General features: G+C 57.5%; 1 protein-coding gene across 1 annotated transcript in view; it reads left to right on the forward strand.

Moving 5' to 3' along the window:
- COL2A1 (collagen type II alpha 1 chain) overlaps positions 1-19855 on the forward strand; it is a 31393-nt gene extending 11538 nt beyond the window's left edge. The window contains exons 16-54 of the mRNA XM_046676928.1: positions 92-145; positions 2800-2844; positions 3301-3354; positions 4908-5006; positions 5291-5335; positions 5426-5524; positions 5698-5751; positions 6146-6253; positions 6646-6699; positions 6785-6883; positions 7087-7140; positions 7595-7693; positions 8059-8112; positions 8482-8535; positions 8891-8944; positions 9150-9203; positions 9442-9486; positions 9688-9786; positions 10005-10112; positions 10439-10492; positions 10808-10861; positions 11261-11314; positions 11707-11760; positions 12076-12183; positions 12803-12856; positions 13327-13380; positions 14124-14285; positions 14543-14650; positions 14792-14899; positions 15226-15279; positions 15451-15558; positions 15785-15838; positions 15993-16100; positions 16384-16437; positions 16881-16988; positions 17292-17580; positions 18035-18222; positions 18549-18791; positions 19340-19855. Coding sequence (XP_046532884.1) covers positions 92-145; positions 2800-2844; positions 3301-3354; positions 4908-5006; positions 5291-5335; positions 5426-5524; positions 5698-5751; positions 6146-6253; positions 6646-6699; positions 6785-6883; positions 7087-7140; positions 7595-7693; positions 8059-8112; positions 8482-8535; positions 8891-8944; positions 9150-9203; positions 9442-9486; positions 9688-9786; positions 10005-10112; positions 10439-10492; positions 10808-10861; positions 11261-11314; positions 11707-11760; positions 12076-12183; positions 12803-12856; positions 13327-13380; positions 14124-14285; positions 14543-14650; positions 14792-14899; positions 15226-15279; positions 15451-15558; positions 15785-15838; positions 15993-16100; positions 16384-16437; positions 16881-16988; positions 17292-17580; positions 18035-18222; positions 18549-18791; positions 19340-19486 — 3495 coding nt within the window. The 3' untranslated portion in view covers positions 19487-19855. The remainder of the gene's footprint in view (positions 1-91; positions 146-2799; positions 2845-3300; positions 3355-4907; positions 5007-5290; positions 5336-5425; positions 5525-5697; positions 5752-6145; positions 6254-6645; positions 6700-6784; positions 6884-7086; positions 7141-7594; positions 7694-8058; positions 8113-8481; positions 8536-8890; positions 8945-9149; positions 9204-9441; positions 9487-9687; positions 9787-10004; positions 10113-10438; positions 10493-10807; positions 10862-11260; positions 11315-11706; positions 11761-12075; positions 12184-12802; positions 12857-13326; positions 13381-14123; positions 14286-14542; positions 14651-14791; positions 14900-15225; positions 15280-15450; positions 15559-15784; positions 15839-15992; positions 16101-16383; positions 16438-16880; positions 16989-17291; positions 17581-18034; positions 18223-18548; positions 18792-19339) is intronic.
- Positions 19856-21491: the final 1636 nt, after the last annotated feature.

Genomic DNA, 21491 nt, shown 5'->3' on the forward strand with positions numbered 1-21491 from the left:
CCTGTGTCTGGGAAGGGCCCACAGGTTGAAGTGATGGTGCAGAGTGTCATTGAGCCAACTCATGCTTACGCTGTCCTGGTGTGTTTTCCAGGGTCCCCGCGGCCTGCCTGGTGAGAGAGGACGGACTGGCCCTGCTGGCGCTGCAGTGAGTAATTGACACAAGCCACCATTTGCCCAGCACTTTACAGTTTACAAGGCATTTTCATGTAGTGTTATTTCCCTTGACCCTCAAAACAACCCCGTGAGGTGTAGAGTACTGTCATCCCTGAGGATTCCCTCTGAGTGTGGCCGTCACAAATTCCAGGCCGGGTCTGCACAGTCGAAGGAGAGGGGTGGCCTGTAGGAGAGTTGGTTAGTGACAGCAGACTCTCTCTTAACCAGTCTGGATTATTCAGGTAACCCCCTTAACAGCCCCCACCCACTCCCCAGTCAATCCAGTTTGAATTTATGGGCAGACTTAAATTGGCTACAATACTGTACCACCTTTTGTTGTTTCTCCTTGCTCAGATGATGCTCTAGAACACTATAGCAGCCTAGCATCCGCTCACAGGCCTTTATGCTTGATGCTGCTGCTGCTCCTGGTGACACTATGATATCACGCCAGGGGCCACCATCTCACAGGCACTTCCTATATTTAATAGCTTATATGCTTTGTCTCATCTAATCTTCCCTCAAATCCTCTGAGATAGATTCTGTTATTCTCCCCACTTTAGCGAAGAAGAAACTGAGGCACAGAAAGCTTAAATAGCTTATGAGAAAAAAATGCTTTGCAGCCTCAGACTCCAGCAGCCTCTCATTCATGTGGGAAGTTAAGAGTGTGGGGATTTGCAGCCGATGGAGGGTGCAGGTGTTCAGCTCTGGTTCTTAGCAACAGAGAGCCCTTATAGGCGCTTGGTCAGGCGAGTGATATGATGAAAGCATGTTCAAGAAAGATTATGCTTTCTGTGGATTACATACCCCAACCACCCAGGCTCTAAGGCCCCTCCCCACAGGTCCTTGCAGGGCTGGCCAAACTAAATCAGCTTTACTCAGTTGTGCTACTTTCCAGATAACGTATCTGTTTGGCAGAAATTTCCCTCAAAAGCAGATCTGTTAAATAACAGGCAGCCTCAACCTCCATTTGTCAGCCAGAGCTGCTGAAGTGCCTTATCCCCGGGTCACTTTGTGTGAGGGGATTAGAGAGTGCTGGGCCTGCCAAGAAACACTGCTATTTCTGCAGATTAGCAAGACCTGGCTCGTGGCTTTTTGGCCAGACTTGGAGCCACGGTGCCCACGCCCCATGAGGGGCAAAAGCGAGCTGCATCCCCTGCTCTGTTCTTCCTCCTTCTTGGGCACAGCGGGTCCTGCTTCTTTGTCCTCCTTGCTGGTTGCTGCCCCCATGGTAGTCAGGTTGGCAAGCTGTGCATTGGATTTGGCATAGAAGGTTGACAATGTCACGTAGTTCCGAAGGCGGGCCTGGTGTGAAGGCTGGGCCAGGGACTGGGCTGGATTGACCTCCGCCTGCTGCAGTCATGTGCCCCTGTTGGGCCAGACTGCTCTCTCCCCAGCCTTGCTGCAGGAAGAGCTGCGGAAGCCAGCCCAGCCCTGGCCTCTCACAGCAGTACTGCAGCTCCCCTTCGCTCATGCCCAGCCCCGGGCCTCTCCTCTGGCCAGCTCCTGGAGGGAGGGTGCTCCAGAGCTTCCAGAAGCAGTTAGGCCGGTCCAGAGGGGCTGTGGCCAATGCCAAGGCTTTATATTCCCTCTGACATTTTTTCTAAGTCTTCTCTTGCTTTCCTGTTTAATGCCAATCTGGAGAGTCTCAGTCAGGAGAAATGGACCATAGCCAGAAAGAAGACCTGAGTCTTATTTAAGACATGAGCTCCCCCTAAAGCATCCTTGATCTTCAGCTTCTGAGGAGGGGCAGAGGCAGGCAGGAGGGGCTCAGCAGGGGAAAGGTCTCCTTCTGGCCTCTCCGGTCCCCTGCCAAGGACCAGGTGCCAGGCCCAGCTCTGCCTGGCCTGATGGTTCCGAGTTTGAGTAGAAGTTCCTTAGGCCCTGAGGGGCCTTGAGAGAGAAACTTGGGGGTGCTCACCACAAACCTGGGGAAAAGACCCTCAAAGCTCAAGTCATATAGAGAAAGAACTGGCAGCCTTGCCTTTCTGTGTGAGGAGTCTCAGAGACACGAGCTCAGATATGGTTCTCGGACCATGCCCAGTGCCCTGACCCCATCATGAGGCCTCTTCCTGGGCTGGCGGCAGACATCCTGCGGGCATCTTTGCGTTCCTTAGGAGCAGGTTGTGGAGGTGGCAGAGGGGTGGAGGCAGAGTGCAGAGGCATCCTGGAGTTAACCAAGGAGAGGCGTTAACCAAGGAGGTCAGACAAGCCTTAACCAAGGAGGTTAACTAGGCCCTGAAAGTACTTCCCACTGTGAGCAGGCGGGAGGAAGTGAGTTAGGGTGGCTGCTTGGCTGTTTCGTTTTCTTTTGTCTCAATTTGTTGTCTTTAAATGATAACTCAGCCTTGGAACTGGGGATACTTGGGGTCTAAACGGAAGTTTAGAAATTACCCAGGCTTCGTTTAAGCTGAGAACAAGCCCGCCACTGTCCCTGAGCACCCATTCTCACAGCCACCGTGGAGGGGGTCTGGGGCCGCTCCCTCCAGAGGAGCTGTCCTGCAGCTCACACCTCGCCAGCTTCATGCTCAGCGCTGGGGCACCCTGGGCATGCATCTCCTACATTTTCTGTGTGGTTCGGCTGTGGGCAGGGGGGGACTGGATGTGTGGGCACCTCTCACATGGGTACTTCCTTCTTCTCCCTCATAGGGTGCCCGGGGTAACGATGGTCAACCAGGCCCCGCAGGGCCTCCGGTAAGTGCATTCTCATCCTCATCCTCATCCTCGGCAAGTTTTCTAGAGTCTCATTCAGCAGCCCAGTGAAGTCTGCAGTGTTTATTCAGTGTAACCACAGCAGTGCTCTGACTTATACTGGAAAGGAGGAAGAATAATGTTTCATTCTTACGTGAGCACGTTGATAACAAGCTTTGAAGCAATGGTTCTCTTTTCTCAGTTTTTCTGAGGAAGGATAGATAGGGAATCATATACTTACCATATGTAGTCAGAAACTTGCTTTGCCTTGTGAACCCAGGCTTGGGGACACTGGCAGTGGGGATGGTTTTCATCCAGGGACTTTCAGCCACAATGGATGTAGAGCAAAATCAGCCCAAAGGTGCAAGGAGTGTGAGGTGTCGGGGTGGCTCGCTTTGGAGGCTGGAGAGATTCTGCTGGGAAACGACATTCACCTCTCCACCCTCTCCCTTCCTCCAGGGTCCAGTAGGTCCTGCTGGCGGTCCTGGATTCCCTGGTGCTCCGGGTGCCAAGGTACGTGCCCTCCTGGTTAAGTCGGGAACTCCCCTTTCCCCATAACCCTTGCTGATTGCCCCCTAAATGATCCCCCCTTCCCTTCTGAGGATTCCCCGCCCCACTCCACCCTCCCACCCCCTCCACCCCACCCTCCCACCCCCACCCCCGCTGCTCTTCTCATGGAGGCAAGGGAAAGAGTCAGGCATTTCGCAGAGTCACCAGCTGGAAGGGAAAATAAGATGGAATGATAAAAAGCTGGAGGTACAGTTACAGCTTCAGAGAGGGGAAAGGCAGAAAAAGATGGGGAGACACCAGAGCGCTGGGAGGGAGCAGAGATGAGGAACCAAAAGCATGCAGAGTCGGCAGACCCCAGACCTGGCTAGACCCGGAAGAGAGTTGAGAGAAGTGGGCAAGGAGCTGTTCCATGCTTCCCCTTCTCCCCTGCTTCATTTGAGGGGCTTGGCTTTTCCAAACTGTGTTACTAGAGTTCTTCCGAGGATTAATAGAGGCCAGTGGGAGGCCAGCCAGTTCAGGGAAAGGCTCCTGTGGCCCAGGAGGGGTTCCAGTGCACACATCCCTGGGAATTCTCTCCCGTTGTGGCCAGGAGATGAATAAGGAGCCTCCATGTGGTCACTGGCATCAGGTTGCCTTTCCCCTCCTGGGGGTTTCCATGGCAACCAGACAGTGTCTGAGGCCCAGGGAGCCAGCCGGGTGAAGGAGACCCATTGTGAAGAGGGGCAGCGGAAGGTGACGGGGCCTGACCTTTAAGAAAATAATAATTACAGAAGTGAGGCAAGAATGTTCTGAGAGGAAACCTGAGGAGGCTCCGCCCTCCCTCCAGGTCGGCAGTCCTCCCCAGGGACTCTGCTGGTCAGAGAGCCCAGGTCTCAGCCAGTTGTAACTTTCAGGAAAAAATGGAAGTAAAAGCAGAGGCCATTTTGGGGGTTGGGGAGGTGACAGAAGCCGAGGAGCATTGGATGCAGACACAGCCGGGAAAAATAGAGTTGGGGCTCTTGTCCTAGCTTGTTTTTGCTCTGGCTCTCTGGCTCACTTCAGAACAGGCTTGGGCCAGAGCCTGGGGCCGTGGTGTTCACACATCACCAGATACAAGCAGAGTAGTGCCCTGAGCTGAGATGCTCGAGAGCCTCCATTTCCTCAGAAAAAGAGAAAATAGCTGCAGACGGGGAGGTAGAGGTGTTTGCCCATCTCAGCCGTCCATCCCTCTCACCACGATGCTAGGCCAGCAGGATCCCCCAGCACAGGCTTTTCTGTTGGTGCTGATGGGACCAGCACCATGCCCACTGCTGTAGCGTGTAATTGTGCATTTGCTTGAGGTGGTTTACAGCATAGAGGGGAGACGGAGAGTAGGGGAGGCAGGGAGAGGAAGTCAGCAGGTCGGCGAGCTCAGTCCTGTGGCCCGTGTGGAAACACGTGTGGGAGCAGGTGTACTCACGTGCAGGGTGGGGGCAAGCGCATGACGCAGCTTGTATACGTGCATGTATACTGCTGGCCCGCAAGAGGTCCATGTCCCCCTGTTGTCTCTTCATTCCATCCCTCCTGTCTCTTCCCAGGGTGAAGCTGGCCCCACTGGTGCTCGTGGTCCTGAAGGTGCTCAAGGTCCTCGTGGCGAACCTGGTACTCCTGGGTCCCCAGGGCCTGCTGGTGCTGCTGTAAGTGCAGCTTCTCTTTGCCCTGAAGGGTCTGGGGTCTGTCGCCTTGGCACTCTTGCCTCTGTGCTTAGCTGTGACGCCAGTGGAGCCCTAATCACCGGACCTTCCTTCTGGCCCAGTGCCTGCCCCCTGATCTCTAGAGACGTGTTTCTCTCCATTCCCAGTCCTCCCCTGGAAACATCCAGCGGGACCATGCCTGGAATGGACAGCTGCGGGGAGGGCTGGAGGTGGCTGGGATTTGTTCTTTGTTGTTTATTTTATAATGACACCATCTTCTTTTTCAGGGTAACCCTGGAACTGATGGAATTCCTGGAGCCAAAGGATCTGCTGTGAGTGTTACCTGGCCTTGGCTACTCCAGGTGGGGCCGGTCCTCCCTTGCTCCCTCTCCTGATGCCCTCTCTTCTGCCCACGCTGACAGGGTGCTCCTGGCATTGCTGGTGCTCCCGGCTTCCCTGGTCCCCGTGGTCCTCCCGGCCCTCAAGGTGCAACTGGTCCTCTGGGCCCGAAAGGTCAGACGGTAAGAGCCCAGAGTCAACCCCAAGTCCTATGGACACCCCTGGAGTCAAACCCCACCATCCCTCCTTCCTGCGCTCACACCAGTGTCCTCGTGGGCATCTTTAAGGGTTTCCTGAGGTGGGACAGGGCCATGGCGAGAACCCAGTGTGAGACCCTGCCTCTCTCTTTGTCAAGGGTGAACCTGGTATTGCTGGCTTCAAAGGCGAACAAGGCCCCAAGGGAGAACCTGTGAGTACCTGCCCCCTTGAGACCAGCCCTTGTCTTTCCACACTTCTGCTCTGTGGGCCCAGGGCTGTCCCCTCGCCAACTGCCCACCTCCTCTGTAGCCCCATCTGCTAATCTGGGACCTCTCGGGTTGTGCCCGGAGAAGGGGACGTACTAGGTTGAGAAGCTGATACACCTCCAGCTCCCATCTTTGGCTTAAGCAATTTCAACACTGTGAACTTTACACGCTCTCTCTTCCCACTGGGCCACTTCTGTTCTTCCCCAGCTTTCCCTTTATGGCCTCCCTTCCCCAAGTCCCCCCCCAGCCCTGAAACAATTGCCGAGGCCACGCTGGGCCAGTGCTTGCCCCAGGGCCAGGTGAAGACTCATCCTTTTTCTCTTTCGTGTCTGTTCTCAGGGCCCTGCTGGTCCCCAAGGAGCCCCTGGGCCTGCTGGTGAAGAAGGCAAAAGAGGTGCTCGTGGAGAGCCTGGCGGTGCTGGGCCTGTCGGTCCCCCTGGAGAAAGAGTAAGTGGTCTAGGGGTCCCCACTTTTGCTGGGTGTGACCTAGAGATGGAAGCCGAGTCCTGTGGCTTTGTGTTCTACCAAGTCCTGTGGGCTTCTAGATACCATACTTCTCTTTTCCCACCTGCCAATAGGGGCATAGGGATCCCTTCTCCTTATTTGTGTCCCCCACCCCCAGGATGACATGAAACAGTTTGAGCTCCTTCCCAGGAAGGTGGGGACAGGCTCAAGGAGTTAATCTCTCAGAATCTCACGAGCTGTAGCTACTGCTCCACAGAAATCGTGGTTGGTGCGTTGGTGGGATGGATCCCCTGGACCCTGGCTACACTCTCTGCAGCCATGGTTGGGTCAGGGGCCATTCTAACTCACTGCCTCTCCATCTCTCTTCTTCCTAGGGTGCTCCTGGCAACCGTGGTTTCCCAGGTCAAGATGGTCTGGCCGGTCCCAAGGTGAGTAGGGGAAGAGGGGTGGGGATCCCTTCCTGCATCCCTGTTAAATGGCCTCCTGCTGACCCCCTTGCCTCCTCTTGTATAGGGAGCCCCTGGAGAGCGAGGGCCCAGTGGCCTTGCTGGCCCCAAGGGAGCCAATGGTGACCCTGGCCGTCCCGGTGAGCCTGGCCTTCCTGGAGCCCGGGTGAGTACCAGAGCTGCTATTGCCCACGACTTCCTACTTTTAGAGCAGACCCCTCCTGTCCCTTCCCACCTGCTCCCTGCAACACTGTGCTTCCAGGATTGCAAAGTCTTGGGGCCTGCCCTGACCCATCCTGTTTACAGCCATACCACCCTGAACTCGCCCGAGCTTGTCTAACCCCATCGTCTTCTCTTTCCTTAACACAGGGTCTCACTGGTCGCCCTGGTGATGCTGGTCCTCAAGGCAAAGTTGGTCCCTCTGTAAGTCCATCATCTGGAGTCGTTGGAGGGGTTGGGGGAAATCCTTAGGGAGGCAGGTGGGAAAAGAGACAGGAGTTTGAGTGGGGGCAGCCTGTGCATTTTGAGAACTGGGGAGGGGGACAGATGGTAGGTACTGGGGCCAGTGGCTGGGCAGTGGCTGTGAGGTGTGAAAAATGCCACCCCCTTGTGTATTTGGGCCTTTCCTTGGGCGAAGATAAAGCCTGGTGTGTACTTGCACGGGCAAAACTTCTAAGCTAAGCAGTGCCTTGTCGCTGATAGAGTCTATGTGTGTGGTGTGGGCTGCTGGCTGCAACTTTGGTCAACCCTCATGCTGTGTGCCTGGCCGGTGCCTAGCCCTGTGCTGGCCTCATAGCAGGCACTTAGTAGATATTGGATGGACAAATGTGGTCAGAGACGAATGTCTCTGTTCTGAGAATGATGTTCTCTCTTTCAGGGTGCCCCTGGTGAAGATGGTCGCCCTGGACCTCCAGGTCCTCAGGGGGCTCGTGGGCAGCCTGGTGTCATGGGTTTCCCTGGCCCCAAAGGTGCCAATGTAAGTAACAACTTGCCCTTCCATTTCCTCCATGTGGCGCTTCCTCCTTCCCTGCCCCAGGGAAAGGGCTGGCTCCTGAACAGAGTTAACCTAAGGGCAGTGAGGGAGCCATCAGCAGCTCGGGCTTCCATGTCCTGCAGAGGTGCATGTGGCCTGGGGAGACCCAGGGCTGCTTAGAGCCTCAGGGCATCTCAGCCATGACATTGTTCCATGGGGCAGTGCTGTCTCACCTCTGAGCATAAGAGAAGGTGGTGATACTTGGCTTTAGCCTTTGCTGTGGCCCCAAGCCCCAGTCTTCCCAGTCTGCTCTACCCCCGACTCCCACCAAAGCCCTCCACCTCATGGTCCTGCACTCTTTCCTCTAGGGCGAGCCTGGCAAAGCTGGTGAGAAGGGACTGCCTGGTGCTCCTGGTCTGAGAGTAAGTACCCTCCCCACTGCCTGTGGCTTGGTGCTGGCTGACACCTGCGAGGGGAGAGGGGTCCCTCTGGCATGCTCCCAGGCTCCCTAGTTAGCAGTGTGGATGCCTGTGGCTGAGCCCATGCTGCTCTGGCTCTTTGGGAGTCCACATAGGGAGATGAGGAAGCTGCCCATGCTGAGAAAGACTTAGGGAAAATGAGGGTCCAACCAGGGAAGGAAGGAAGGGAATGGGTGGAAATGGAGTTCGGGTGGGGGATGGTGGAGACCGGAATCTGGAAACTCTGGACCACAAAGTGCACCTGCCCAGCCCTGGGGGTCTGCAGACTGAGGAAAAGTGTGTCCTTACACCACCCTTTTCTCTCCTCTCTAGGGTCTTCCTGGCAAAGATGGTGAGACAGGTGCTGCAGGACCCCCCGGACCTGCTGTAAGTACCTGGCCAGCCTCTCCAGGTGGCCCTGTGGGCAGGGGCTTGGTGGGATGGAGGTGGGAGGGACCTCAGGCCACCCAGTAATGAGCTGACAGACAGATGTGGATCTGGGCTGATCCAGGACACCTGACCACCCTGAGCCGAGGCAAGGTGGCCCAAGAGGCAGTGTGGACCCCACCCTCGTTGTCAGGGTTGGGTCATTGGTGGGAGAACAGGGAGGCATGCACATCTTGCTTGGGCAGTGTGGGAGGATGTCTGTCCTGCCCTCCTGCTGGCCACCCTGGGCCCCCCCAGCTGAGGCTCTCAGGTTCTCTGGAGCGCTGGCTCAGCTCACCTTTGTTTTCCTCTGCAGGGACCTGCTGGTGAACGAGGCGAGCAGGGTGCTCCTGGACCGTCTGGGTTCCAGGTAGGCGGCTGGACCAGGCTTTCTCTTCAGTCCCTTTCCACAGCCAGGGCTCTGCAGGGCAGCAGTGGGCAGCGGGCACCATGCGCGAGGGACCGGGGGATCGAGGCTTCCCTGCACCCCTGGCTCTGGCCCTGTGCCAGGCCTCCCTGGAGTCCTGGGGCAGCCAACTTACTCCTTTTCTAACGCATGTCTCTTTGGGTTCTAGGGACTTCCTGGCCCTCCCGGTCCCCCAGGCGAAGGTGGAAAACCAGGTGACCAGGTGAGTGTGGGCTATTTGAACCTGCAACCTGTTTAGATGGGAAGATCTATTCTGATGCCCAGGAGACAAGGGCAGGAGGGCACGAGGAGCCCCAGGAGGCCTGGGAATGTCTGGGACCTGCATCCCAACTCTCCTCAGATGACAATCTGAACTCAGTCCCCTGGTGGGAAGGATGGTCAGCCAAGGCTCTGGCACAGACAAGCCTTCACTCTCTCACACATCCTTCCTTGTTCTTCAGGGTGTTCCCGGAGAAGCTGGAGCCCCCGGCCTCGTGGGTCCCAGGGTGAGTGTCCTGTCGGCCATTTCTGGGGGTCTCCTTGGGCCTCCTCTCGCCCAGTGCAGTTCTGCCAGCACATCCCAGCAGCCCGGCAGCCCCGGGGCCTGGGGCCTCACTCTACTCCACACCTCCCTGCTTCTCCCCTGGTCTCCTCTCTCCCTGGGCCTCCGCCCCATCTCTTGCCTGATTTTGGTGTCTCTGCTGCAGGGTGAACGAGGTTTCCCAGGTGAACGTGGCTCTCCCGGCGCCCAGGGCCTCCAGGGTGCCCGTGGCCTCCCCGGCACTCCTGGCACTGATGGTCCCAAAGTAAGTGAGGCTGGCAGGGGTCTTCTGGGTGGGCCCGGGAGACCCTGTGGAGGGAGGAAGAGGAAGGGGAGAGGGCTCAGAGGAATGAAGATAGAAGGATGGAGGGTGGAAGACATGACACAAAGGTCTGGACAGAAGAGGAAGGGAAGGAAGGGGCCTTGGGGCACGTGGGTCCTGGCGGAGGAGCTGCCCACCACAGACTCCCTCTTCCCTCACAGGGTGCATCTGGCCCAGCTGGCCCCCCTGGGGCTCAGGGTCCTCCAGGTCTGCAGGGGATGCCTGGTGAGAGGGGAGCAGCTGGTATCGCCGGGCCCAAGGGAGACAGGGTAAGTACCAGGTTGACTGTGCCTCCTCCAAAGCCATGCTTCCCTGCCCCCACACTCAACCCTCTCCCCGCAGTACCTGGGGCTGAGGTTCCCAGGTACCCCTCTTGAGGAACTTGGAGACCCCCCTCCAAAGCTCTCTGTTTGCCTTTTAGTGACATGCTCCCCGACCTTCCCCTCCATCTCACTCCTGTTACTCCTGAGACCACAGTGAACCCCTCTTGGCCAGGGTCTGAGCTCTGCCTGGAGCCCCAGCCAGGGAGAGACTGAGCTGACAAAGGGTGGCTTGGAGTGCGCCCCTGAGGTGGCCCGTTTTCTCCATTCCACAGGGTGATGTTGGTGAGAAAGGCCCTGAGGGAGCCCCCGGCAAAGACGGTGGACGAGTAAGTGACTGCGGGTTGCAGGCTCCTTGGGAACTGGGATGGGGACAAGTGCAGGGGGCCCCATGGTCTCCAGCTCTGCACCCAGGGGAGAGAGGGGCAGTGTGTTAGTGCGGCCCCTGGTCCTATCTCAGTTTTGCAGATTGGGCAACCGCAGGGACTTCCCTGTCTAAATCGGGGGCCACAGGGTGACAGGGAGATCTGGGGGCCCTGGAAGGGGGCACCACGTCCATTGAGGGTGGGACCCCAAAGTCCCCGCTGGGCTCCAAGTCCCTGGCCGACTCTCCCTCACCTCACCTCCGCCGTCTTCTTCCCCAGGGTCTGACTGGTCCCATTGGCCCCCCTGGCCCGGCTGGCGCCAACGGTGAGAAGGTAAATGGTGGCTCCCTTCCATCTCTTTGCTTCGTCTACCCCATCAAGCTTCCCTCACATCTCCTGCCAAAGGCTGCTATTTCTTCTCCTTACTTGCCCTCACGCCCACGAGGGGCTGCCCACAAGAAGTGAAGGGTGGGGGTCTTCTTAGAATCCAAGTCATTGGCTGAGCCCTGTCAAGCAGTAGTTGGGTGGGGGTGGGGCTGGGGGGAGTGGGTGTGCATCCAGCAGGGGCCCTGAGGAGGGTGCAGGCTGAAGCGACAAGGAGAAGACAGGCTGTGGGGGGATCCAGAGCCCCCATCCATTGTCGGGGCTTCCTGGGTGCACTGTGCTCTTGAAGGGCCACACTCTCAACCACACCTCCTCACCCATGGCTCTTGTCCCCCCGCCCCACCTCAGGGAGAAGTTGGACCTCCTGGTCCTGCAGGAACTGCTGGTGCTCGTGGTGCCCCGGTGAGTATCTGCCCCTGGGCCTGGCTCTGTCCCCAGGCCCCTAGGAGCCAGGAGAGGCTCTTCCTCTCAGCCTGGCCCTGCAGCCGCCGGGCACTGGCTCTCTCGCTGCCCTTTGGGTCTGGGGGTGGGAAGAGAGATGAGAAAGGACGGGAGAAGGCATGTCACCCCCATGATGTGGTCAGGCTAGAGGGCCTTCTGCTCACCAGATCCTGTGACCAAGAGAGGCTTTCTGACCTGGGTCCCTTTATTTTGGACAGAACTTCCTGAAGGCTACTCTTCGATGCCTTGTCTCAGGGGTGGGGAGGTTACCGTGCAAGAGGCTGGGCTCACAGGAGGGAACAGAAGCGGGAAGGCAGCAGGGCCTTACTCTCCTGGGCCCCTTTCTCTCACAGGGCGAACGTGGAGAGACTGGACCCCCCGGACCCGCTGGATTCGCAGGTCCTCCCGTGAGTATTCCTGTCAACCCTCTCTACCACCCTCCCTCTCAGGCCAGGCTGCATCCCTCCCACCCAATGGCACCCTCCAGCCTGTGGGAGAGGGAGGGACAGAATCTAAAGAAGAGGGAAATGGCCTTTCTCGTCCTCTCCTTTCACATCCCCACACTGATACAACAATCCTGTCTTAGAGCCAGCTTTCAGGCCCTGGGTGACACACACACACACGCACACTCACACACACTCACTCAGAGCCTCTGGCCCCTTTGGGGAACCTCGAGTATTTGGCTTGCCCCTCCCTCACCTGCTTCCTCCTTCCTGGGACAGGGTGCTGATGGCCAGCCTGGTGCTAAGGGTGAGCAAGGAGAGGCCGGCCAGAAAGGTGATGCTGGTGCCCCAGGTCCTCAGGGCCCCTCTGGAGCTCCTGGGCCTCAGGTGTGTAGTACTGAGCTCCCCCAGGAGCTGTTCCCATGGGTTAGGGATGGCTGGGTGCAGGGTGAGGGGCCTGGATAGGCAGAGAAGGGCTGGGAGGCCTGGGGGACGCCCTGCCTGAGTGCAGGGCCCTCTACCCATCAGACTCTGGAGCCTGCTGCTGCTGTTGCCACAGGAGGGAGAGGCTGTGGGGAGGAGGACTTTGTACTCAGGGATGAAGGTTCCTGTAGCTGAACTGGCTTTCATTGTCTTGGCTGTGGGTGCGGGATGTGTGGTGGGGGTGCTGGGGGACTGACAGACACTGCAGGCTATGTCTCCCTGAGGACAGGCAGCCCTGGACGGAGCAGCCAGTCTCCTGGGAGGGGCAGGGGAGACCTTGGACTGGCTCCGTGGGTGCCTGTTGGGCTTCTCCTCCTTGAGTTCTTCTAGAACGCTCTCTTAGAACACGAGTCTCCTGTTGGCCAGGGTGGTCGGGCTGCCTGTGACAGCTTCTCCAGGCTGGGATTTTAGTACCAGGAAAGTAATATCTGTGAAAGCCTAGCCCTGGGAGTCCCTTATTGGGGCCCAGACAGGCTATCCCCCAGGGAGATCAGGTCTCACTGTTTCTCTCCTTCCTCCCCAGGGTCCTACTGGTGTGACTGGTCCTAAAGGAGCCCGAGGTGCTCAAGGGCCCCCGGTAAGTGAGGCCCAGGTTCCCTCCTGGAGGGTACTGTGGGGGCAGTGTCTTCTCTCCTGCCCCTCACCTCAGGCGTGGCCCTAGAGGTTCCTGTGGTGGTGGTCTGGGAGTCACCCACTTCCTTCTTTCTCAGCCCTGCTTTTGCCCCCAGCCCAAGCCCATCCCACAGCCAGGTGGGGGAGAGGGTGCCCCCTCTGCTGGTGCACAGTGATCCTGGGGGGCCCCAGGCCTGGCTTGGCCCCTTGCCCGCCTCCCCGAAGAAGCCCTGAATGCCCCGGCGTGATGGCCCCCTGCAGGAGCTGGAGGCAGAGAGGCTGCAGCCGCCCAGTCCTATGGCTGGACCCCTGGAGCGCTTTCTCCCTCTCTACCTCCCCTCACCCCTTTCCACACCAGCCTCTGAGACCCCCACGTTTGATTCTTGGACCTCCTGTGGACCCGAGGTATTCAGGGGCTCTCCTCTCTTCACATAGGGAGCCACCGGATTCCCCGGAGCTGCTGGCCGTGTCGGACCCCCAGGCTCCAATGTAAGTGCTGCTCCTGGCAGGTTCCTACCTTACTTCTGGTGTGCAAGGCACAGGCAGAAGCCAAAGAGTCTGGCCCGGTCCCCCGAACAGGGCCCAAAGAGCCCAGGCTGGCCTCCACCCCTTGTGACCCTTCCCACTCCCGGGAGGATAATTGGTTGACCATGGGATCCAGCCCCCTGTAGATAGCTGGGAGCAAGGGTGTGAGCCCCTTCTTGGCCAAGAGCAACCTTCCCTGCTGGCTTGGGCTCAAACCCTCAGACTTCTGACTCAGTGGGCAGGACGGGGCTGGAACAATTGCCTTCATGGACACGCATTTCTTGAGCATGCATGTGCAGCTGGCCCTGTACAAGTCGTGCACCTTGCCCTGGGGATCCTGCAGTGGAGGGAGGAGAGATGACAAAAAGTCACCCAAATCACCAACACCAAGTGCAGAGGGAGCAGGTGCAGAGGCTTAGGGGTCAGAAGAGAGAGGTTTGAGCTGTCCTTGAGAAAGGGGGGATTGAGGCTGAAGGGGAGGAGGCAGGAGGGGTTCCAAGTAGATCAGAAAAAGTAAAGTGCACAGGGGCTGGAACAGCTAGGCTGGCTGCCCGGAGCTCTCATATGAGAGAGAAGATCCAAGAGGCAGCCTGGGGTGGGTCAAGCCCCCAGAGGGCAACCGCTGTCCCTGGGGCCACGGCTTTGGCAACCTGGATGGATGGAGAAAGGTGAGATGAGTTCTCATTTCCCATGTTTGCTCCTTCTAGGGCAACCCTGGACCCCCCGGTCCCCCTGGTCCTTCTGGAAAAGATGGTCCCAAAGGTGCTCGAGGAGACAGCGGTCCCCCCGGCCGAGCTGGTGACCCTGGCCTTCAAGGTCCTGCTGGACCCCCTGGCGAGAAGGGAGAGCCTGGAGATGATGGTCCCTCTGTAAGTTCCTCACCAGGCCGGGCCAGCCCAGGGCCAACATCCCTGAGGCCAGGGCTGTGAGAGGCTTCTGAGTGACTCGAGCAGAGAGTGGGAGGGTGCAGGGGTTTTGGGGGTGCCGGGGAGGGAGCCCTGCAGGCGGAAGTGTCCTGTGAGGGCAGGAAGAGCCGATCCCTGTGGAATCAGTGGCCAGGCAAGTGTGGGCGGCTGGGCTGCTGTGTCACTTCTCAAATTCTCATCTCTCGCCTCTCCTCTCTTAGGGTCCTGACGGTCCTCCAGGTCCCCAGGGTCTGGCTGGACAGAGGGGCATCGTTGGTCTGCCTGGGCAGCGTGGTGAGAGAGGATTCCCCGGCCTGCCCGGCCCATCGGTGAGTGAGGGATGCCCCTCCCTCTAGACGAGCTGGGCCCAGCCTGGCTCAGGCCCGAGTGCAGCCTTTTCCCAGGAAAGGCCTAGCGGGGCCCTGGGCAAGGATACTTAGTGCGCACTCATCCCTGCCACTGTCCCTCAGGGCGAGCCTGGCAAGCAGGGAGCTCCTGGAGCATCTGGAGACCGAGGTCCCCCTGGACCCGTGGGTCCTCCTGGCCTGACTGGTCCTGCTGGTGAACCTGGACGAGAGGTGAGCAGTGGGACCCAGCATGGGGTGGCCCTTACTAGGGAGACAAGTGCCAGTGGCCAAGCCCTAGTGCCCTGGAGAGGGGGATAACAGGATGGGCTGATAGGCGAAGCACCTGGGGGCGACGGAAGGTCATGATGGGAGAGAAAAGGACATGGAGGCTAAGAACTGGGTGAAGGGGGAGGAAGGCAGAAGGAGGCTTGGGGAGAAAGCTTTGGCTCCAGTGGTTGGATGGAAGGAACAAGCCTGGGGCTTCAGAGGGGAGGACGAAGGAGCAGAGCGGGAGCTGGGTGGGCAGCTCTAATGGCGTCCTGTTTCCCTTTGCCCAGGGAACGCCTGGTGCTGATGGCCCCCCTGGCAGAGATGGTGCAGCTGGAGTCAAGGTGACTATCTGGGTGTCTCTGTGTGGTGGGACAGGGAGCACATTCCCTTGGGCCTAACAGGTCAGCCCAGGGTGGCAGGTTGGGGTCAGTCTTGTGTCAATCTGGAAGGACCTTCTCTCCTTGCCTCTTCTGGAACATTCTTCTCTGAGCCTGAGACCTCTCTCCTGACAGGGTGATCGTGGTGAGGCTGGTGCCCTGGGTGCTCCCGGAGCCCCTGGACCCCCTGGCTCTCCTGGCCCTGCCGGCCCAACTGGCAAGCAAGGAGACAGAGGAGAAGCTGTGAGTATCCTTAATTCAGTAACAGCTGGAAAGAGGAGGGCGGCTGAGTGAGCAGGGAGCTCTGTCACAATCCCGCCTCCCCACCCCAGGCCCTGGAGGCATAACTGGTCCAGGTGTCTCTGGGCCATGGGGGCAGCAGCCTCAGTGCCCAGCCCAGGGCAGACGCAGAGGGAGGGCATCCGTGTCCTGGCTTTGCTCTGACACTGCTCCCACTCTCTCCTCACAGGGTGCACAAGGCCCCATGGGACCTGCAGGACCAGCTGGAGCCCGAGGATTGCCAGTGAGTATCTGCGTGTCCTGTGCTGGGTCCCTGACAAGGGCAGCTTGGAAGGCAACAGGGACCATGGATCCTGGATCTCCTTGGCTTGGTTGAGGCCAGCAGGAAGCTCTTGCCCTGACCTGACCCAACCAGTGTCTGTCTGTCTTCTTCCCAGGGCCCTCAAGGTCCCCGAGGTGACAAAGGAGAAGCTGGAGAGGCTGGCGAGAGGGGACTGAAGGGACACCGTGGCTTCACTGGTCTGCAGGGTCTGCCCGGCCCTCCTGTGAGTGTTGCTGTCTGTGCTTGGCTCCCCGTGGCGTCCCACTGCTCAGAGCCCACTTGAGTTTCCCATGCTGCTAAGACAACTTGGGATGATCCAAAGAAATTTCCAGGACTCCCTCAGGGTTGGAGGGAAGAGCAAGTGGAAAAGGAATGGGGGTGGGACATGGATCTGCTCCCCAACTCCCAAGAGAGATATATATATATATATTCAAGGAGGCCTTCCATCCTGGAAGATGGAGCCTGTCTGTGCTGACGTCTGACCTTTGCCTCTTCCTTCTGCACAGGGTCCTTCTGGAGACCAAGGTGCTTCTGGTCCTGCTGGTCCTTCTGGCCCTAGAGTAAGTGAGATGGAGTGAGCCCCTCCTTGGAGGGGTGGGGCCGGGGCACTGGCCACATGTTCTGATGGGGAGGGAACCATTGCCGCTTCTCGGGAAGCCTTGGGCTCAGGGGGCCTCACTCTGCAGTGGAGATGGGACTGGCTTAGGGTGACTGTGGTCAGAAGAGCACCCACCATCACAGGCAGACAAACATGAGCGCAGCTCTCAGCTGTCAGACAGACTCCCTGTGAACAGGATTTTATAAGGAGGAGCTTAGGAGCCTAGGAGAGCCATGAAGCCATCCTGCTGGTTCTTGGCCAAATAGAGACCAGTTTGGGGTTCTATGACTGAAAAATGTGAAGAATTGGGAGCAAAGTGGCTGGTGCTATCAGGATGAACACCTACCCAGCCCCAGCCACTCTGACCTGCCCATTCTCACTGCCTCTCTCTCTCCTGGCCTGCAGGGTCCTCCTGGCCCCGTCGGTCCCTCTGGCAAAGATGGCGCTAATGGAATCCCTGGCCCCATCGGACCTCCTGGCCCCCGTGGACGTTCAGGCGAAACTGGCCCCGCTGTAAGTGTCCTGACTCCTTCCCTGCTGTCTGAGGCATCCCAGCATCGGAGGCTTGAGCGTCCTGGTGCCAAGGACCTCTTTGGGGCATCAGCCTGAAGCTAATGGCCAAGGCATCCTTTATCCTGGGGTCTCAAATGAAGAAATAGGAAAGGCGCTATGGTTTTCTTGGTCCTGACCTGCTGCAGCCCTCTCCACCCATGAGACTGGAAAGAAGACACTCCAGTACACTCTGGCACATGGGGATGGATGTAAGAGGGAAGTCTCCTCCCAATTCCTGGCTGATTTCTCTGTTTCCTGCTGCAGGGCCCTCCCGGAAATCCTGGACCCCCTGGCCCTCCAGGTCCCCCTGGCCCTGGCATCGACATGTCCGCCTTTGCCGGCCTGGGCCCGAGAGAGAAGGGCCCTGACCCCCTGCAGTACATGCGGGCTGACGAGGCGGCTGGCGGCCTGAGACCGCATGACGAGGAGGTGGAGGCTACACTCAAGTCCCTCAACAACCAGATCGAGAGCATCCGCAGCCCCGAGGGCTCCCGCAAGAACCCTGCTCGCACCTGCCGGGACCTGAAACTCTGCCACCCTGAATGGAAGAGCGGTGAGTCTAGAGGGCCGGACGCCTACCCCAGAGAGTAGAAGTCAGCCTGTGGGGCAGGGACCCCTTCCAACCAAGGGGAGAGATGCCCTTTAGCGCAGGGCAGAGCTAGGCCTGGAAGGTCCTGGCAGATGGTTACTCCTCCGTTTCACAGCAGAGAAACTGCTGCCATGGCTCCATAGGAGAAGTGACTTTAGTGCAGAGTCCTATCCACCAGCCAAAGTGCTCCTGTCCTTTTGCTTGTGTCCCTGGTTAGCACTGGATATTCCCATTCAGGTCTCCTTGCCCCTGGATCCCTTGTCTCCCCTCACCCTGGCCACACGTGGCCCTCACACCTTGCTCCTCTCCCCCTGGTGTCCCCGGAGGCCTTTCTGTCTCTCCCAGGCAGGCCTGGCCTTCCCGGGAGTATGTGTCTGTGCTTGTCTGAGCCTTGATGGGGTTGCCTCCTCCCCTGCAGGAGACTACTGGATTGACCCCAACCAGGGCTGCACCTTAGACGCCATGAAGGTTTTCTGCAACATGGAGACTGGCGAGACCTGCGTCTACCCCAACCCAGCGAACGTTCCCAAGAAGAACTGGTGGAGCAGCAAGAGCAAGGACAAGAAACATATCTGGTTTGGAGAAACCATCAACGGTGGCTTCCACGTAAGTACCTGGTTGCTCTAGGCCAGAGATGGAGCCTCAAAATCTTTCTCTTCTTTCTCTCTGGAAGTTTTTAGCACCTTGCCCACAGTCTCACCAGTTTTCTTTGGGGCTTAAGAGGAGGAATGGTACTCTTTCCCATTAGAGGTGGAGGAAGAAGCCCTAGGAAGCTTGGTTCACACCCTGGAAGCAAAAATGTCCTCCCAGCGACCCACTTCCCCAGCCCCCTTCAGCTGCCCTGACCCCTGGACAGTCAGCAGCCCCTGCAGCCCCCCCATTCCATTGAACGCTGGTCCCAGGCCTCATCCCACTGCCTTCTGCCCTAACAGTTCAGCTATGGAGATGACAACCTGGCTCCCAACACTGCCAACGTCCAGATGACCTTCCTGCGTCTGCTGTCCACCGAGGGCTCCCAGAACATCACCTACCACTGCAAGAACAGCATTGCCTACCTGGACGAAGCAGCTGGCAACCTCAAGAAGGCCCTGCTCATCCAGGGCTCCAATGATGTGGAGATCCGGGCTGAGGGCAACAGCAGGTTCACGTATACTGTCCTGAAGGATGGCTGCACGGTGAGTCAGGCCAGCTTGAGCCACCAGAGAGATGAGCTGCCTGGGACCTGGGGCTCAGACTGGAGTGGGCTGAGAGGTGGTCCACGGCAGGTGCCATAGTTCTAAAGTTCTGGGATCATGAGAGGCGTGAGTGTGAGGGATTACGTAGACAAGACATGCAGATTAACAGGAGAGGGAAAGGCGCATGTCGTCCTACCTCCTCCACTCCCTTGGTTCAGGGGAAATAAGACCCTACCGGGCATGTCCAGTGACTCTTCTAGGAGTATTCATGTAATGTGTCTTGGCCTGCCTACGAGATGGAGCGAAGAGGGAGTCCCAGGCAGGGAGCTCACTGTGGGGACTCTAGGGGAAGGAGAAGAAGGGCAGGGTGGAGGAGGCCCTGCTGCTAAGGACAGGAGTTACAGCGGAGGGGGCATTGGCAAGCTGATAAAGGTCTAGGGAGCCCCCGAGTGAGTTTTGTACTTTGTGTTCTATGATGCTCACTCAGTTCAGCTGGCACTGGATAGCAAGGCATCCACTGAATACTGACTGCTCTCTTTCTCCCCTAGAAACACACCGGTAAGTGGGGCAAGACTACGATTGAGTACCGGTCACAGAAGACCTCGCGCCTGCCCATCATTGACATTGCACCCATGGACATAGGAGGGCCTGAGCAGGAATTTGGTGTGGACATAGGGCCCGTCTGCTTCTTGTAATAACCTGAATCCAGAAACAACACAATCCATTGCAAACCCAAAGGACCCAAGTACTTTCCAATCCCAGTCACGCTAGGACTCTGCACTGAATGGCTGACCTGACCTGATGGCCATTCAGCCCACCCTCTCACAGTTTGGACTCTTCTCCCCTCTCTTTCTAAGAGACCTGAACTGGGCAGACTGCAAAATAAAATCTCGGTGTTCTATTTATTTATTGTCTTCCTGTAAGACCTTTGGGTCAAGGCAGAGGCAGGAAACTAACTGGTGTGAGTCAAACGCCCCCTGAGTGACTGCCCCCCAGCCCAGGCAAGAAGACCCCCCCTTCAGGTGCTGGGCGCAGGAACTGTGTGTGTCCTACTCAATGGTGCTATTCTGTGTCAAACACCTCTGTATTTTTTAAAACATCAATTGATATTAAAGACAAAAAAATTATTGGAAAGTACATATTGACCTGTGCTTTGTTCTTTATTTGCCATTAGTCCTTGATTCCATCTGCATGACCGAATAGCTCTCCCAGGCTGCCTTCTGTTGACTTTTCAACCAGAAGGGAGGACACTGAAGCCACACTGCCTGGTTTAGGGACCTCACCCAAACACAAACTTGCCTCTTTTTGTAAACTTTGGTGCTGTGTGGAAGCCAGGGGTGAACTGGGACCAGAGACCAAGATGTGGGAAGGGAGGCACAAAAGAGGGATGGCCTTGTTCTTGAGAGTAGACATGGAGCATGACTCTAGGGCAGATTGGTGGAAGAGAAGTGAGGCGCTCTGAGCTCAGGGGATGGGATGCTGGTTGGGAGAGTTGAGAGACGCTGCTGAGGAGAGGGGTGTGGGGTAGCAGAGGAGGGGAATGAACCCACAGGCGCCTGTGATAAGGGCACACTATCAGACGATCCTGGTGACCTACTTCAGTGTGTCTTCTTCTAAGACTTTCAGGGAAAGGTGGAAGTATTAAAGGCTCCCCATCCTTATTCCTTTGCCCTCCCTGTCCCTCTGGCCCTCATTCTTCACTTCCTGGGCCTCCACCTAAAGCTTCCATGGACTCCTTCTCAACACCAGGCTTATGAATGGACAGACTCCCATTTTTCCTGACCATCGGGTGTCCCTTACTTTCCAAAGACTTGTGTCTGTGTGGCAAAAACTGAGGACTCTGTCACCTCTCCACTAGAGAGGGCTAGTTTGTGACAAACTAAAAGAGTAAAATGAAAACATAATTAAGGACACATAATTAAGATACTATCTCACAATCTAAAATAAACAACCCTACTTCTACCCAGACAGCTAATGAGGGCAAAGGGGAGAGCCGTGAGGTGTGCAGACCATTATGAAATCCTTTCCTTAGACAACAGGTGGAGCTGAGCAGTTGCACAGTTGAGTTCCAGCCCATCAACCCCACGCAGAGCGCCCATCCAGCTTCCTAGCCCACCTCACTGCCCACAGCAGCATCAGAGCCACCTACCCTCACTAAAGGAGGTCTGTAGATTGTGACCATCTCCTCACACCTTTGTAAGAGAAGTCCCATTTGCCCTAGGATATCAAGGTGATCCCCCACCACCCATCACTTTCTGGGTACCTAGTAAAACCTAGAAATAATAGCACCTGCTGCATAGGTAATTGGGGAGTGAACCAGAAGGCAGAGCTCAAGGCAACTGAAGCAGTGGACAGAAAACCCTGCATCTGCGGTCAGATGGAAATGCATGACCCTGGGCAATACACGACCCTGGGCGGCAGGGCTGTACTGCTCCCTTGTCCCAACCTGGCCCCAAGGAGAAGGTGAGAGGAACCAGGTTCGTTGCTAATTCCCGTGATGCCCTAGGAAAGGCAGAATAACCTCTCAGATAAAATCCTGACTCCAGCAAGACCGAGTGGACAGACCTGGCTTACCAACTGTGAGGCCTCAGTCAGGCTACTTCTCCTCTCTGGAGCTTCCTCACCTCTATCAAAGTGTCCAGCCTCAAAAGGCTTTAACCAGGATGCAGGAGTCCGAGCTCCAGCTAAGACTTAGTCAAG

This window comes from Equus quagga, chromosome 1, assembly GCF_021613505.1.
Source record: "Equus quagga isolate Etosha38 chromosome 1, UCLA_HA_Equagga_1.0, whole genome shotgun sequence".
Taxonomy (NCBI): domain Eukaryota; kingdom Metazoa; phylum Chordata; class Mammalia; order Perissodactyla; family Equidae; genus Equus; species Equus quagga.